This window comes from Aspergillus terreus, genomic scaffold, assembly GCF_000149615.1.
Source record: "Aspergillus terreus NIH2624 scaffold_4 genomic scaffold, whole genome shotgun sequence".
In the NCBI taxonomy this organism is placed as follows: Eukaryota; Fungi; Ascomycota; class Eurotiomycetes; order Eurotiales; family Aspergillaceae; genus Aspergillus; species Aspergillus terreus.
The window spans coordinates 1,492,603-1,509,482 of NT_165927.1; the positions used below are offsets into that span (position 1 = coordinate 1,492,603).

Sequence of the window (16,880 nt, forward strand, 5' to 3'; positions counted from 1 at the left end):
AAGCGACTGCAGGGCGGGAAGCAGAGAATTCTCCGCCGAACGTGGGAGATGCGGTGGGGTAACAGTAGTAGTATGTATGTATGTTGTACAGTAGTAATAATGAGATGGATTAATTGAGTCTGGACTCTAGTAATATAGGGTGAAACTAATAGAATACTCCGTGATAATGCTATAACACCTTGATACTATTAAGGTACCAAACCCCTGGCTAACCCGATGGGGAAGGGTACTGGCGAGTACCTGCGGGGACGTGCGGTGGTGCGGTCGACTCAGGTACATTCAGGTACCCGGCCAGCACTAACTAGTACTCCGTAACCAGTCTAGTCGGGGCTTTCTCCCACTTCCTTTTCTCTCCTGCATTCCTCGAACAATTCGCTGCTCCTTCACCCTCTTTTCCATTCTTCGTTCCTTGTTCTGTTGCTTTGGCTCCCCCACATTCCTTCGTCACGGAACTCTCTCTATTTGTTGATCTCCGGTTCTTTGTTTGCGCTATCAACCCTAGTCGCTCTTCTCTTCCGCTCCTTTATCCAACCCCCAATCGGGACTTCAATTCCTCCTATTCCTTCCCCTCTCTGTCCTTTCATCTCGCATCCTCCCTTCCTCTCCTTTCTTCCACTATACTCTGCTCATCCCCTGCTCGGAATTGCTCGCGTGGGGCTTGTTCCGGATCGCCTCAGTCCTCGGGGAGAGATAAGGTAAGACATCCTCGTTGCTTCGACCCCTGCATCCGTCCGTCCACTTTCAAACTGCAGAGCGAGACACGTTCCACACAATCATGCGAATGGAACTGATTCATCCGTATAGTCCGTCTCCACTCGTTCGTTGTTTACCACGGTCCTTGCGCTGCGCATCTTCCCTTGCGAATCTTCCATCGGTCTTCCATCCTATCTCTAGACGCACGCCAGCGTCCATCGGTTCACCGCCGCGATATCATTATCCTCATCCACAATCACCACCATGGGTCTCATTGAGAAACTGCAAGCCAGTACGTCCTGAGCACTTAACCCCCCTGACGGACTCTCTAACACTTCACAGAGATCGAGCTCTACCGGCTGGAGCAGCGCTACGCGCGTCGCAAACACCGCAGCACCTTCTCCGGCGTCCCATACGTCGATGGTGAATATGTCTACAACGGCGCCAACTCGCCCACCGGAACCGTCTCGAAACACTCCACCGGCAGCTACTGGAAGCCGCCCACGTTCTCTTCCTCGTCCACCGATTCGCGATGGCGGTGATTGATCGTCTATCCGATCGTTTGTGTCTCTTTCCATGTCATTCCATTTCCTATCTCATGTCCCTCGACATCACGTCTTCTGTGGGGGATGTCACGATATTTCCGATTTCCACATGCCCGGATGTTCTATCGAAGAAAAACCAATCAAAATGCCAGCCTCGGATAGAGAACTCGGAGTCTGGACCGTCTGGTTGGTAACTGGCCGTCTGCTTCATTGACTGATGCTCGCCCGGTTCTCTTGCCTCGTCCACTCCCTCTTCTTGTCGCTTCCAGCCGAGCGGCGTATGTTGGAGTTGCTCCGGCTTTCTTTCATTGACCTTTTCTTTTTCCCCCGACATGACTGCGGCTTGGTCAGCCCTCCTTTCCTTCTCGACCGACTGGCATAGCCCCCGCTCCTCCCATCGTCTCCACTGCCAGGTACAGCGTATCCCCGGCCAGGCGCCAGGCGACGGCGAGGAGCGGCGATGTGCGGTGCATTCTGTTCGGCTGTGTCTATATTCTGAGGATATTAGCGAGTCGTCTAATGACTTGTCTCATTTTACGTTGTTTTAGCTCTTGATCTTTCTTTGGCCTTGCTTCGCTTCGTTGTATATATAGATTCTCTGTCTGACGCTGTTTACCCGACTATCGCAACGATCATCATACCATCATCCCACTCTGGCCACCCGCTGCGTAGGACGGCTCTACCGTAGATAGTCCCAGCGCAATGGACGCATTCTGCCACTTATATTCAATACACATACCTAGTTACTTTTCCACAGCACATCCGCTACATCACCGCTTCGATTTCCTCCCCCCAATCCCCAGCCGGCCCAAGTTCGGCAGACTGGACTTCTGCTTCGTCGCCGTCCCGAGTAGAGAACCGCCCTTCTGGGTCCCCGGCTCTGCCGCTCCACCGCGCCCGTCACCGCCACCGCTTCCGAGCACCCCGGTCCGCGGCGCATCGGGAAGCACGCTTCGGTCTCGCGGACGCGCGTGATCGGCAGTGGACATCGCCATCGGGAAGGCCGTCATGTCCCCATCTAGGGCGCGCTGCGAGGCGCGCTGCGATCGGCGTGCGGCTTCCTGCACTGATTTGAACTTGTCGAGGAGATCGACCCAGCGGATGGAGTTCTCGTCGCGTTTGAGGCGGGTGCCGCTGGGGCGGTCATAGGTGCTTGATGCGGGCCTGTGTAGATGGCTGTTAGAAGGCTTTTGTGTCTGACTTTCAGACGATTATATCTGACGTACCCTCGTGGCCCCGGGTGAAGGAGTCCGATGTTGCTGACGCTGTTGAGGCGGTTCTTCAGCGCGGCGAAGGCGGAGCTTTGCGGGAGCAGCATGAGCACGCCGTAGAGGCATTTGTAGAGATAGGGGTATTTCTCGGGCTCGAGTAATTGGAGTCGGAGATCTACATTGGTTAGATGGGGATTGTATATTCGGGTGAAGAGGGTGGACGAACAGGTGAACACTGGTGACTCGAGGAGCTGGACTAGTTTGTCGATTTGGATCAACATATTCACGGTCATCTCGAGCTCGGCGCTGCGGGTGGTCAGCGTTGATCATCAAAACAGCGGGGATACTCACAACACCTGGAGAAGGTTGTATGCTTGTTCATAGGCCTGTGCAAGGAGACAGAGAGAGAACGTGGATACGGCATTGTGACACCACGATCGGAACAACGCGACGAAGAATGTCTGGCCGTCCTGTATTATGTTAGTATTAGAAAGGAATACAGATGGTAGAAGGCAGTCACCCGTGAGTCTAGATTTCTCAGACGCTTTCGAAGCTCTGACAGCTCTGGTGCAGTGATCAGGTTGTTGTTGAGATTCTGGACCATGATACTAGCGAACTCGATATCCTGGAGGTCGAGTCAGTGAAGGCTCTGATGCGTGTTCAAGGTAACACCAACTTCTTCCTTCTCAAGGCAGTCCGCCAGAGTCCGGTATATGCGCTCTGGACTTAGGTTCATGCAGAGTTGTCTGATAATGAGGTTCCCGCGTACTTCGAGTAGATGCCTGTCGGTAGAGAATAGCTGGAGCAAGTTCACCATAAAAGACTTGAAGTAGCTATCTTCGCTGTTCCTCGATATCTGAGATAGCAGCTGCAGGTCCTTCGTCACCACCGCCTCAGCTGGATCCGATAGCGTCTTGAGAAGAGCGGGAAATGTCCCGTCATTGAAGGCAACCACTTTCTTCGGGGCCTTGCGATGAAGCATAATAAGCCATGAGAGGGCGGCAACTCTAGTTGCTTCGTTCTCGTTGAGAAACTGCAGAGTGAGAGAGTTGACCGCCGCAGCATAATCTAGATCCGCGGGCGGCACTGCTGCGGAGATAATACTGCTTCTTGGTGTTTGCTCGGTTGAAGGTTCGTGCAGTGACTGCTTTCTGGATACGCTCGGTGACGTGTCCGCCTTACTACTGGGTGTCGGGGCACGTCCCTCGGTGAAATCCCGGCTCGTAGTGGGTGTAGTCTTTGAGGATGCAGCTTGCCTCGTATCGTCGGATGTATCCTCAGACAATGAGACGATATACTCCAACAAAGAGGTGTTGACCCGGTTTGCGGCCTGTCGCACTTGGTCCGAACCACTGGACATCGCCGGAAGAACTTGGGTCAGGAGGCGTGGAACAAAGGGAAGAATGTCTTCCGGACTGATCTCGAAGAAACTGTCAATCCAGCGCAGTGCAGTCAACTGCATCTCCTCATCTGTAGCTGGTAAGCCCAAGTTCTTGGTGAAGACGCCGTGGAACAGCCTTACCAAAGGAGGTGTCCACGAAACCCACGAGGATATCTAGAATCCTTGGATAATCGATCTGAACATCCTGGCCCGGAATCCAATCATCGTCGGCTCGCAGGACCTCGCCCTCAGACACAGATCCTGCCTCTGAGTCTTCCACAGCATTTTCGTTGTCCTCTTCAGTTTCGGCACCCACCGTAGTGGTGCTGACAGCGTCGCTTCCGATCGACTGCTTATTATCGCTGCCCTGATCTTTTCGGCTGCCGTCGATCCCCTTCTTAAGCCGAGCAATTCGTTTAATCTCGGATAGAAACCTGTCAAGGAGACCTTGCGTGGCTACGTTGACATCACGATTCGGGTCGCCGAGGAATTTGATCAATCCGCCCAGAAATTCGGGAAGATATGTGACGAGTTCGAGATCAGGGATAGTGTCCAGTAGGGTCAGCCACGAAACCAGAAACATGCGGGTGTATGCACTGATGACGTGGATGCGCTCCTTCAGCAGCGGAATGAACGCCGAGAGGGAGAAAGCGGTGGGCAGCTCTGCATTATCCAACGCTTCAGGGTCGGACGCCTGCTTCTCCGAAAGCTGCAGGACAGAGATATACGAGGCCGCCGATTCCGAAACAATATCCTTCACAAGCCTGTCGAGGAGTTCCGCGCCGTTTTTAACTGATAGCTCCGAGTCTGACGCCAACTGACCACCATGTTAGCTGGAGAGACAGAAGGAAAAAGCCGGACATACTTTGCTCAGCGCATCAAATATCTCGTTGAAAAAGAGTAGAACCTCCCCCTTCGCAACTTTGGCGATGTTGTACATGCTTTCACATGCGTAGTATCGTACCCGAGCATCTTGATCGGAAAAGCACGCCAGGACCGGCGGCACGATTTCCTTGAGATACGGCGCAACCCCTTCCTATCCCATGTTCAGCCAACGCATCAACCGTCGCATCTCGACGGAACTCACAGATCCCAGAGCTATGGAAGCCGCAGCCAGACCGATCAAGCCCCCGTTCCTCGCATGGGGCTGGTGAACCGCGTAGGCATAGTCATGACAAAGCTGGTCGACTATTTTCTGGATTTCCTCGTGATCGCCCTTGTATGCAGCATCTCGGACAACTTTTTCCAGCCTAGGGTATCATCTGTATCAGTATTCGAGGTCTTCGTATTGCCAAAGGGGGAAGGGATGCATGCGTACTCCAAGGCCCCCTGCTTCCTCCGGTCATAGAGTTTATCGTTCAGCAGACGCTGAATTGAATGGTCCATCGCTCACGTCCGCATCGGTTGTTCCTGCGTTACGACCTCCGAAGCCGATTCAGATAAGCCGCATGGCGGGAAAAACAGCGACCGGGATGTTCGTTCTGTTCGCCGATAACACGCTGTCGTCTTTCGTTGCTCCGCGGAGCTATTTGCGAGACATGGAAGTCGAAAAGTCGCTTGTAGATTAGAGCAACGATGGAGAAGAGTACTCCGTAGGAAACAAGGAATGGCGCTCAGTCAGCAGCTTGACTCCTCATGTGGGGAGCTGTGGGCAGGATGCGTTGGCAGCTCGCAGTGACGTAGGGGGTTTAGTGCCAGCGCCCGGACCACCATTGTAGTGCCACAATTTGGAGACAGGCTATTAAGTAGTAGGTACATCTCATGAATTTATCCTATGTCGCGATACTCTGCCAACTATGGAATGTCCAGTAAAAGATTCAAGCAAAAGCCCAATAAATAGACAACGCCCAACCCGTTATCATACAAATCAATGACTGATGTATTGAAACACCGCAGACACATCTCTCTCTCCGGCCTCCTGTCGCATCAACAAGTCCTGGATTTTACCAAGTGGCCCCTTCTCGCCGTCATTCACAAAATGATTCCAAGAACTCGTATCACCATACAGCATTGCGGGAGCTTTAATGTATTGCGTCCCATCGGGTCGGCATCGCTTGCACTTGAAGGTGTCATGGGTATCGCTTCGAGTTTCCGGCTTGAACTGGAAGAGTTCACGAAGAGACTCTAAGGAGAAATGACGCTCCACGTCTTCGGCGGAATCCACGACACACGACGAAAGCGACTGTTTGTGAGACTGACGTTGAAAGATCTTCTCTTCAATTGAGCCTGTTGCGATGAAGCGATAGACAAAGCAGTCTTTCTTTTGCCCGTCACGCCATACTCGAGCCAATGCCTGTTGGTCGGCAGCTGGGTTCCAATCGGGATCAAACAGTACCAAACGATTTGCGCCGATCAAATTCAGACCACAACCACCAGCTTTACTACTGAGAAGAAAGACGAATTCTTCTCCGTCTGGGTCGTTGAATTTGTCGACCAGCTTCTGTCGTTTCTTCACATTCATTGTGCCATCGAGCCGCAAAGAGCCATATCCACGAGACCGGCAGAGTTTCTCAAAAAGGTCGAGCGTTTGGGTGTAGTTACTGATAAGGACGATTTTGTCGTTCGTGTCCTGGCGGATACGGGCGAGCATTCGGTCCAAGACCATCATCTTCCCTGAATACCACGATTTTATGTCCCTGTCCCGCCCTCTTCCTTCAGGGGGTACGTAGTCGTCTGGGAACGCGTGTTCGCACCCGGGAAGGTCATTGGAAAGATTGAGAAGGTCTGGATGATTGCACAGCTTTTTCAGGATACCGATGGCCTTGAGAGGTTGGCTCCCCTTGCCTCTCAGCAAGCTCTTGATCTCTGGACTTTGGATGAAGTGATTATAGAGGTCAAGCTGAAATGGTGATAGGTTGCAGAAAACGACATGCTCATACTTGACCGGCAAGTATTTCGACAATATGTCGTTGGTGCGTCGGATGATGAACTTGTTGACGATGCTGGACAGCTCAGCTAGACGCTCGTCGCCCTTCTTCCGGTCTTCTTCGGTTCCTGCAGCGTCTCTTCCTCTAAGAATAGGCAATTCAAACCTTTTTCGGAATTCGTTCTGTGTTCCGAGTAGGTCGGGGTTGGCAAAATTCAACAATGCAAAGTACTCGGTCAGGTCGTTCTGGATGGGAGTTCCCGACAGAATCACTCGTCGTTGAACATTCAAGCTGTTAAGAGCAGTCCATGTTAGGCTGTCTTTGTTCTTGAGACGGTGTCCTTCATCACAAAGTAGCAACCCAATCGGGCTGTCTTTCAAGGCGTCGACATATAAACGTAACGTTTCGTATGACACAATCAGAACAGGTCTCACAACAGACCGACCAGATGCAATAGCCCATTGCTTGATCTGAGTCGTAAGCTCTGTCTTCGTAGCTTTGCCGTCCACGGCAAAAGGGGTGATCGCATCCTTTCCAAGCCATTTACCTGGATGTGTTAGTGACCGTGTCGCCCGGATAAGCTTATTCCTTACCAAGTTCATTGGCCCAGTTTCCAACCAGACTAGAAGGACAGGCAATGATACACTTTTGGATAGTGGTTTTCCCAGCCTCGGGAGATTGTTTGAGAAGTGTCCACATCAAAGAGATGCATTGAAGCTAGGCATGTTAGTTCAGTCATGCCGTTTGAAGAGATGGACTTACCGTCTTTCCGAGCCCCATTCCATCCGCCATGATGCAGCCGTGTGCGTTCTTGTCGACCATACCAGTCGTGCAGCGATAGAGGAACTACGGCAGAACCCACGTCAGTCATTATTGAGGTCGCCAAGTTCGGAACGCAACCGTTACCTTTACACCTTCGACTTGATGAGGCCGGAGAACCTTGGCCAACCTGGGATCGATAACGACAGGAACTTTGGGGCGAGAGTCGACCTTTTTCTTCAGACCTAGAATATCCGCCAAACTCTTATGTACGATCGGCTCGTCCAATTTCGGTTTGTCATCTTCTGGTTTCTGCTCTTCTTCCTTTTTTTGTTCTTCCGCGTCATCAACATCGTCGACAGTCGGGTCGTACAGTACAATCGCAAACTCGCCGCTGGGATCATGCAGAGGTTTCACGACAAAAGTGGCGCCCTGCCTCATGCCCAGCGTCGGCGCTGGTCTCGAGGAGTTGTAAGCGTCTGATGACTTATTTATCAAGGGTATTTTGAATTGCTGTCTGAATGCTGTGTCTTTGTCTTTGGGTTTAAACACAGGGTATCGATTGACATCTCGGGTGGCCAGGGCAAGGCGTTCTTCGTTGGTGTACGGCTTTGCGTCGTCGTCGGCGGTTCCGTCGGCTCCGGCGTAATTGACTTTTCTTCGCTTTCTTGCCGGCTTATCTGACGCTCTCGTGGGTGTTGCTGATCCAGGGCACTTGAACGGCTTCGAAAGACGGTCGATAGGATTTGGGGATGCTTTTGACGGAGTCGCCCCGCCGTCTTCTCTAATGATTGGCCGCGGTCGATACCTTACCCATTAGCAAAAACTTCTAACAGGGGAAGGCAACATTGTACTCACATCTGGAACACGTCCCTCCAAGCAGGGACTATTGTACAGGCGATAGATGGCTTTGTGTGAACGACAACAACCTGAACGCTGTCATCGACAACGCGTGAGGCGGACGTGGCGCGTGCTGCCTGCGGATGCCTGAACACCAAAGCACCGCGCTCTCACGTGAAGATAGCGCGATAAGCCGAGCCAGCACTAACCCCACAGTCCAGCATTGAGTGATGTTAGATTCATTTACACCGTTTTGCTCTCGATTATGACCTGACTTTGGTATTCAGCTCCATGTCTGCAGATTTTTGGGCCGGTTACCTTAGTGGGGCCCTAGGAATCATCATCGGGAACCCACTGGATGTGGTCAAGGTTCGACTACAGGCGGGCTCTGCAGAAACAGCTGCAGTACCTGCGTCACAGCAATTGAGTCGCTTCGACAAAGTAAGCTCTCTCGTGCGAGGTATGGTGTACTCGTCCTAACCCAGCGGGGTATAATCAGAAACACCCGCTAAATTGATGTTCAGGCGCTGCGGCCCCAATCCTTGGATATGGCGCCCTCAATGCTCTTCTCTTTGTCGCCTACAATCGATCGTTGATGTTCTTGGATAGGTCAGTGACCGATCCCACTGACCCTAGAGGCACATCACTATCCAAGATATGGCTCGCCGGAGCTGTAGGTGGGGTGGCCAGCTGGACTGTGTCGTCCCCGACTGAATTCATCAAATGCCGCGCTCAGTTGGACACACGACCGGGCGTTTCGTCCTGGACCGTCGCCAAAGACATCTGCCAAAGCCGTGGATGGAGGGGTCTCTATTACGGAGGAGCGGTAACCTGTGCCAGGGACTCTATTGGCTATGGGTTTTAGTATGTAACGGGTTCCCCAGATCTTCCCGCCATTCACAGTGGAATTCTTGACTAATATATATACAATGGTGTAGCTTCTGGTCTTACGAGTATTGCAAACGTCTTGTGGGCTCGCCAGATGACGACGCGCACATGGTTGCGCTGAAGGTGCTGCTCTGTGGTGGCATTGCTGGTGTCGCTACTTGGGCATCCGTGTTCCCATTGGACATGATCAAAACGAGGTTGCAGGCGCAGACAATTGATTTCCACGCCGAGCAACAGCCCTTACTACGATCTCCAAGAAAGAAGACGCTCAACACCTTTGAGATCGCTCGAGAAGCCTATCGCACCGAAGGCGTTAAGGTCTTCCATCGCGGCCTAGGAGTCTGCAGTCTGAGGGCATTTATAGTGAACGCGGTCCAGGTAAGACTTTCCAGAAGATGTTGGGAGGCTAGTCATTGACTGCATAAACAGTGGGCGACATACGAATGGCTGATGAAGTATTTACAAACCCCCGAGTCGCAACCAGAAGCTTCACCGCAGGGTTTAATATCATAGACATAGAAAGGATCTGTCTTGAACGAAAGAAACGAAGCACTTGTATTGGGGCTTGTAATAATTTCGCTTGAACGGGATGGTAACCCGTGAAGTGGGACCTGAGTATACGAACTTCCGAGAAACGGCGATATAAAACGGGTCACCGCAAGACGGAACCAGCGGACTCGGCAATCGGCCACGTAGTTCTGCGGTTTTCGGCGCATGTGGATTCACGTGCTGCCTAGCAACCAAGTCGATTGCTGATTGGCTGAAAACTTTTGTTCGACCGCGACCAATCATTGCCTTTGGATGGCAACGACATGCGTCTGTTGAGAAAATTTGGAGGCTCGGGAGGTATGGAAGTGCGACCGACATTGTTGGAGCGAAGGGGGCGATTGTTTTTTAGTTGATCGTCCCGGTTGCTCGACGGTCGCGGACGCTCGTCCATCATGGACTCTCAATGATTAATCCTCCATGCGATCGACAGCCTCTTGCGACCGCGAGCCATTGTCGGTACCCAAGCCAACCGCAGCCTCAGCGGCCTTCTGGTTGTATGGCTCTTCTTGCAGGAGACGGATTCTGCAAAACGCCCTCAAGTCAGCTTTCTTCTGCTGGAATTGCGGTGTTCTGAGTATTAAGAAACACCGACCTTCTCTTGTGGTTTTTGCCCTTGCGATGGGCCACGAGGTTGTGTTCGCTCTCAAACCATTTTGCGCATTCGACACAGTAGTGTTTTCCTAGCCCGGGCAGATCCTCTGCATCCTTGGTGGCCTTGTATTGCGCGAGGTGTTTCGGCGACGCGAGATCAGCTTGGACTTGGTCGTAGCCTCTGGAATAGTAGCAATTAGAAGATTTTGTTTTGGTGATGGAGCGTGGGGGAGGCCATTAGGCAACAGGAGAGAACAAACCTGGTCATGCGCTTCGTCTTGACTCTTCGTACAGCACCCATGTTGGAATAATATCTCTGGCAGACCCCGAATCGTCGCACCCAGTCTGGTAAGGCTCGTGATAGGAGTGGTGGTCGCAAGGCACAGGAATATCACCGATAAACGGAAAGACAAGCGGGTCTGCTGCGTGGGAAATTTCCGCCTTTGTGGGCGAGAGGAAATGGCGCAAAGCTGATTGGCCAGCTGCACAGACCGTCTTGGCACCGGTCCGCGGGATGACTCTCGGTAGGCCTCGGCTCAGGTTCGGCTCAGTCTGCCAGGCCATTTTCCATGCCGGCCGTAATTTATGACGTTTCCATTGCTTCGGCACGACGACTCCGGGAAGGCATCGTCCACTGGGGTTTCAGGTGAAATAATCCTCTGAATGGGCCAGAGAAATGACCTCCGATGGGTGTCTAAAGGCTCTATAGTAGAAGCCGCGGATATTTGTCGGCCTTGATCCTCCCAATTAATTGTTCCACTCCAGACCACTGATAGTATATCGGAGTGTACACAGTTCCTATGAAAGTAAGTACCTCAAACTCGGAGAAAGGTGGAATGTATGATGTAAGTGAGGAGCCGAAAGTAGGTGTAATCCTTCATCTCTGATTGGAGGAGCCACGTTGTCTGCTCACATGCGACCTCCGTCGTTGCGGTATTCGTATGGTAATTACAGCCGTATTGACGATGCGGACATGGGGGTATGGGGTACGTGGGTAAATAATCAGTTCGTTATAGGGAGAGATCTAGGGCTACAAGAACCAGCCATGGGGAGAAATTTTCGAATTTCTCCAACATCCGTGAATACTATAACACTGCAGATTATCCCTTTCCTAGAAGAAATAACTCATAGATCAAGAAAGGGGCTGGAAAACACCCTCAAACACGGAGCCAGGAGCGGAAAGTGGGCAGGAGTTAGGTCCATCCATGTCTCCGGCTGAATGCGTCGGTATTGTCACGAGCGGTTACGGTTCTTCTTCGCCGGTTCAGAATACCCAAATTCTTTCCCACTTTGAAAAACAACCAAGCTTCCTTTTAATCGTCTCCATCTCTCCGTAAACCCTTTTCTCTTCTCTCTCCTCTCTCTCCCTCTCCACTCCATCCTTTTTTTTCGCTACTTCCAATCACTTGAAGTTAGCTTCTTGCTTGGATTAGCTCTCTCCTTGAATGTGTTGCGGCTGTGTCCACCTCGCATAGAGAGCTTCCATCATGATCTCCACCCGCCTTGCGCGCATGGGTGCGCTGGTAAGTCTTCTCTCCCAGATCGCGACCGTGGTGTCTTGCCAGAAACGAGATGCCAGCTGTCGCAAACTCGACCTAGAAATCGACCGAAAGCTAATCCCTTTCTCCGACAGGCCCCCAAGTCCCGTCTTGTAAGCTTTCCCCGCGACCGTCCGGTACTCCTTGCGAGACTCCGGGAGAAACGAGATCGGAACTTGAGGATTCTTTGTAGAAACATGGATACTAACTATCTCAATAGCTTCTCGGGACCCGGGGTCTGGCCACCGTTGCTGATTCCCCTCTGGACAAGAAGGTCGAGATGACCAACCACGAGAAGGTGAGTGGTTTCTACCCAGTTCGGCTATCTTCGGATGGCGGATGTCACCCAGTTTGGGAAGACACCATTGGCTAATTCTGCATACAGGGTAACTACATCAACTACAAGTATGCCAATTCCTTGCGCAAACCTGATGGGACCATTTGCACGATCATGGGAAAACCCGGATTGGATGGCCCGAGGGTCAAATCAAATCGGCCGTGCGCTAACATGTGCTCCACCTTTGTAGGAAGATGTCCGAGAACCTGGACATTGTCCGTCGCCGTCTGAGCCGCCCTCTCACCTACGCCGAGAAGGTTCTCTACTCTCACCTTGACGATCCTCATGGTCAGGACATCGAGCGTGGTGTTTCTTACCTGAAGCTCCGCCCCGACCGTGTCGCTTGCCAGGATGCTACTGCTCAGATGGCTATCCTGCAGTTCATGTCCGCTGGCATGCCTTCCGTCGCTACCCCCACCACCGTGCACTGCGACCACTTGATTGAGGCTCAGGTTGGTGGTGAGAAGGATCTTGCTCGTGCCAACGAGATCAACAAGGAGGTCTACGACTTCCTGGCCACCGCCACCGCCAAGTACAACATTGGTTTCTGGAAGCCCGGTTCCGGTATCATTCACCAGATCGTCCTGGAGAACTATGCGTTCCCTGGTGGTCTGATGATCGGTACTGACTCTCACACTCCTAACGCTGGTGGTCTCGCTATGGCTGCCATTGGTGTTGGTGGTGCTGATGCCGTCGATGTCATGGCTGGTCTCCCTTGGGAGTTGAAGGCCCCCAAGGTCATTGGTGTCAAGCTGACTGGTGAGATGTCCGGATGGACCACTCCTAAGGGTAAGTTGCAAAATTTGCGCGTCCGATCGGCTTTGCACTCGCTGACAGCTCCATAGATATCATCCTGAAGGTCGCTGGTCTCCTGACTGTCAAGGGTGGTACTGGTGCCATCATTGAGTACCACGGTCCTGGTGTCAACTCCCTGTCTTGCACTGGTATGGGTACCATCTGTAACATGGGTGCTGAAATCGGTGCTACCACCTCCATGTTCCCCTTCAACGACCGCATGTACGACTACCTGAAGGCCACCAAGCGTCAGCACATTGGTGAGTTCGCCCGCTCCTACGCCAAGGAGCTCCGCGAGGATGAGGGTGCCGAGTACGACCAGCTCATTGAGATCAACCTCTCTGAGCTTGAGCCCCACATCAACGGTCCCTTCACCCCCGACTTGGCCACCCCCATCTCCAAGTTCAAGGAGGCTGTTGATGCCAACGGTTGGGCCCGAGGAGCTCAAGGTCGGTCTGATCGGCTCTTGCACCAACTCCTCTTACGAGGATATGTCCCGTGCGGCCTCCATCGCCCGTGACGCCCTCAACCATGGCGTGAAGTCCAAGTCTCTCTTCACCGTCACCCCCGGTTCTGAGCAGATCCGCGCCACCATTGAGCGTGACGGTCAGCTCCAGACCCTCGAAGAGTTCGGTGGTGTCATCCTTGCCAACGCCTGCGGTCCTTGCATCGGTCAGTGGGATCGTAAGGACGTGAAGAAGGGTGAGCCCAACTCCATCATCTCTTCTTACAACCGTAACTTCACCGGTCGTAATGATGCCAACCCTGCCACCCACGCTTTCGTCGCCTCCCCTGACCTCGTCGTTGCCATGTGCGTTGCTGGCACCCTCAAGTTCAACCCTCTCACCGATACTGTGAAGGACAAGGATGGCAAGGAGTTCAAGCTTGCTCCTCCCTCTGGTGATGGTCTCCCCAGCAAGGGCTACGACGCCGGCCGCAACACCTACCAGGCTCCTCCCCAGGATCGTGCGTCCATCAACGTCGCTGTCTCCCCCACTAGCGACCGTCTCCAGCTCCTCGCTGGCTTTGAGGCCTGGGATGGCAAGGATGCCACCGGCATTCCCATCCTGATCAAGTGCCAGGGCAAGACCACCACTGACCATATCTCCATGGCTGGCCCATGGTTGAAGTACCGTGGCCACTTGGACAACATCTCCAACAACATGCTCATCGGTGCTGTTAACGCTGAGAACGGCGAGGCCAACAAGGTCAAGAACAAGTTCACCGGCGAATACGGTGCCGTCCCCGCTACCGCTCGTGACTACAAGGCCCGTGGTGTGAAGTGGGTTGTCATTGGTGACTGGAACTACGGTGAGGGCTCTTCTCGTGAGCACGCTGCTCTTGAGCCCCGTCACCTTGGTGGTCTGGCCATCATCACCCGTTCTTTCGCCCGTATCCACGAGACCAACCTGAAGAAGCAGGGTATGCTTCCTCTGACCTTCGCTGATCCCGCCGACTACGACAAGATCCAGCCCGAGGACACCGTCGACCTCCTCTGCACCGAGCTTGAGGTCGGCAAGCCCATGACCCTCCGTGTCCACCCCAAGAACGGCTCTACCTTCGACGTCAAGCTCAACCACACCTTCAACGAGTCCCAGATCGAGTGGTTCAAGGATGGATCCGCCCTTAACACCATGGCCCGCAAGGCTGCTAGCAACTAAATACCTCGCTCACGCACCGGTCGATCCTTGACTCATCCTTGATCAGGGATCGTTTGTAATATATGCATATGTTTCCTGATCAAACATACATCCAAGGTCGCGGCGATGTGCATGCACATCTGCCTGCGGTCTGGCAACTGTCGAGGTGGAGAGCAGCAATGGGGAAGAAGATGGCTGCTAATGTGGTATTTCTACGATGGGAAACGTGGAGTCGTGTTCGAAAAATTTAACGATTTGCTTTTGTTGTCTCTGCCTTTTATTGTACCCTTTGAGCTTGGGTGGACTCCATGGATATAGTCTTGTGTTTCTTTTTTTTCCTATATCAGCTACTGTATGTTAGGGACTGCATACCATTTTCCTTCTGTTCCAGTTGTTTTGGCTCTCCGTAGACTGCGATTGTCTTAACTGAACATACGTCTTTGATACGACCACCCTGGGGATGTTTGTTTGCAGTGAACGTATTACGAGCGAGCGCTGCCACCCGCTTTATTGACCGTGTTCCTTAACGAACATTACTACAACCATGCTAGGAGCAATGATACTTGGTAGAGTTAACATGGCTAATAGGGACGATACTAATATTGGAGATCTTATACCTATCTTGATGGGATGGACGGAGAGACTTATGTAGTGACAAGAAAAGCGACAACTGGCAGTGATAAGATAAGGATGGTGCAATGTTTCTGGAAATTGTGCTGTGCCGAGGTTTAGAGTGCCCCGCTCCAAGTTCCAGCCGTCCTCTGCAACGCATACGAAGGCAGCAGGGAGTGCTATGTAACCTGAAAGAATTACATGTCTGGCGAAGGAACGATCGCCTATTATATGCGATCCATCCCTCAGAAGGAAAATAACTGTGGCTCGGTCGACTCGTATGTATTGCGACTGCTGACTTCTGGCATGGAAAATGGCAACGATCTAAGTGAAATTGACTGCTGACGACAGTATAGATTGGCACTCAATATGGCTACCCAGCTTGTCCCTCTCCCTGAAGTGGAGAGGCTCAGCGCTTCAGTGGTGAGAATCCTAGGAGGCAACCCAGGAAAGGTGAGTTCTCTTCCGGGACTATGCGTAAAGAAAGCCACTTACGGAAATCTCGAAGTTCACCCTTCAAGGTATGCCATAAGTCATTTACGTTCCCAATCCACCCGCCCGCTGAATGATGTTTTTGCAGGCACAAACACATACCTCATTGGCCGAGGTCATCAACGGATCCTCCTCGACACAGGGGAAGGCAAACCGGCGTGGGCGGCAAATCTCAAAACCGTGTTGTCCGAGGAAAACGCCACAGTGCACCAGGCACTTCTGACGCACTGGCATGGCGACCATGTTCGGGGTCTGAATGATTTGTTGACGATCTGCCCCCAGGCGACGGTGTACAAGCACCAACCGGATGAAGGACAGAATGACATCCAAGATGGACAAGTGTTTAGCGTTGAGGGGGCAACGCTGAGAGCGTTCCATACACCGGGTCACACAGTAGACCATATGGCGTTTGTTCTGGAGGAAGAAGATGCGATTTTCACGGGTGATAGTGAGTTGGCTTTCGCCCACATTTCTTTTCATGCTTTTGATATTCTGATTTTCTCTTCTGCTACTGACATATATGATCCTAGACGTCCTGGGTCACGGAACCGCAGTCTTCGAAGACTTGCAGGTGTATCTCAATAGTCTTCAGCGCATGCAGAACCGCGTGTCTGGCCGCGGCTACCCAGGTCATGGGGCGGTGATTGAGAACGCGACTGCAAAGATTGGCGAATACATCCAGCACCGTCAGCAGCGGGAAAACGAGGTCATACGCGTGCTGCGGTATGGCAAACTGGATGTTGCCGAGGGGGAAACATCGCCAGAGCGGAAGGCGTGGTGGACCCCACTGGAACTGGTCAAGATTATCTATCGAAATGTGCCGGAGAACCTGCACCTACCTGCGTCTCATGGCGTCGTGCAAGTGTTGACGAAGCTGGAGGCTGAGGGCAAGGTCGTGCATGATGAGACGTCAGAGCGGATGGAAGTTGGAGACAGGGAAGTCTACTTTGTGAGGTCCATCATAGAAACACTGTCGGCAATGACATTTCGTGCACTTCTTTCCATTGTAGAGGGCTCATCATACTGCTATCTAGAAGTCAATACTAGTTCCCGCACACTGTAAGGCCCTTCCGGCACCCTGGATCAGTGCTGGCTATCATGTGTCACCGTCTGGACTTGGATCGATCAGACAGATAGCCGGT

At 52.5% G+C, this 16,880-nt stretch overlaps 6 protein-coding genes across 6 annotated transcripts; 3 read left to right on the forward strand and 3 right to left on the reverse strand.

The window, feature by feature from the left end:
- Window positions 1–2,008: 2,008 nt before the first annotated feature.
- On the reverse strand, window positions 2,009–5,216 carry ATEG_03321 (VAC14 family protein; the record flags this gene model as incomplete). Its single annotated transcript, XM_001212499.1, has 9 exons — window positions 2,009–2,414; window positions 2,465–2,755; window positions 2,801–2,919; window positions 2,970–3,074; window positions 3,219–3,919; window positions 3,972–4,647; window positions 4,696–4,866; window positions 4,918–5,080; window positions 5,149–5,216. 9 exons carry the CDS (start codon window positions 5,214–5,216, stop codon window positions 2,009–2,011), a joined length of 2,700 nt encoding a protein of 899 aa, XP_001212499.1.
- Window positions 5,217–5,697: 481 nt separating this feature from the next.
- Window positions 5,698–8,520, reverse strand: ATEG_03322 (DNA-dependent ATPase RAD54; the record flags this gene model as incomplete). The annotated part of the gene is made up of 5 exons (XM_001212500.1): window positions 5,698–7,244; window positions 7,291–7,414; window positions 7,460–7,543; window positions 7,604–8,264; window positions 8,471–8,520. 5 exons carry the CDS (start codon window positions 8,518–8,520, stop codon window positions 5,698–5,700), a joined length of 2,466 nt encoding a protein of 821 aa, XP_001212500.1.
- A 67-nt stretch (window positions 8,521–8,587) lies between these two features.
- ATEG_03323 (putative mitochondrial carrier protein) lies at window positions 8,588–9,697 on the forward strand (the record flags this gene model as incomplete). The annotated part of the gene is made up of 4 exons (XM_001212501.1): window positions 8,588–8,756; window positions 8,821–9,160; window positions 9,235–9,562; window positions 9,614–9,697. 4 exons carry the CDS (start codon window positions 8,588–8,590, stop codon window positions 9,695–9,697), a joined length of 921 nt encoding a protein of 306 aa, XP_001212501.1.
- A 443-nt stretch (window positions 9,698–10,140) lies between these two features.
- On the reverse strand, window positions 10,141–10,625 carry ATEG_03324 (putative C2H2 finger domain protein; the record flags this gene model as incomplete). Its single annotated transcript, XM_001212502.1, has 3 exons — window positions 10,141–10,255; window positions 10,326–10,505; window positions 10,585–10,625. The coding sequence occupies 3 exons, from the start codon at window positions 10,623–10,625 to the stop codon at window positions 10,141–10,143; spliced, it is 336 nt and encodes a 111-aa protein (XP_001212502.1).
- Window positions 10,626–11,811: 1,186 nt separating this feature from the next.
- Window positions 11,812–14,655, forward strand: acoA (aconitate hydratase ACO1; the record flags this gene model as incomplete). The annotated part of the gene is made up of 6 exons (XM_001212503.1): window positions 11,812–11,847; window positions 12,083–12,160; window positions 12,248–12,360; window positions 12,390–12,988; window positions 13,045–13,306; window positions 13,398–14,655. 6 exons carry the CDS (start codon window positions 11,812–11,814, stop codon window positions 14,653–14,655), a joined length of 2,346 nt encoding a protein of 781 aa, XP_001212503.1.
- A 792-nt stretch (window positions 14,656–15,447) lies between these two features.
- Window positions 15,448–16,801, forward strand: ATEG_03326 (putative metallo-beta-lactamase domain protein; the record flags this gene model as incomplete). The annotated part of the gene is made up of 3 exons (XM_001212504.1): window positions 15,448–15,524; window positions 15,603–16,186; window positions 16,269–16,801. The coding sequence occupies 3 exons, from the start codon at window positions 15,448–15,450 to the stop codon at window positions 16,799–16,801; spliced, it is 1,194 nt and encodes a 397-aa protein (XP_001212504.1).
- Between the last annotated feature and the right edge of the window lie 79 nt (window positions 16,802–16,880).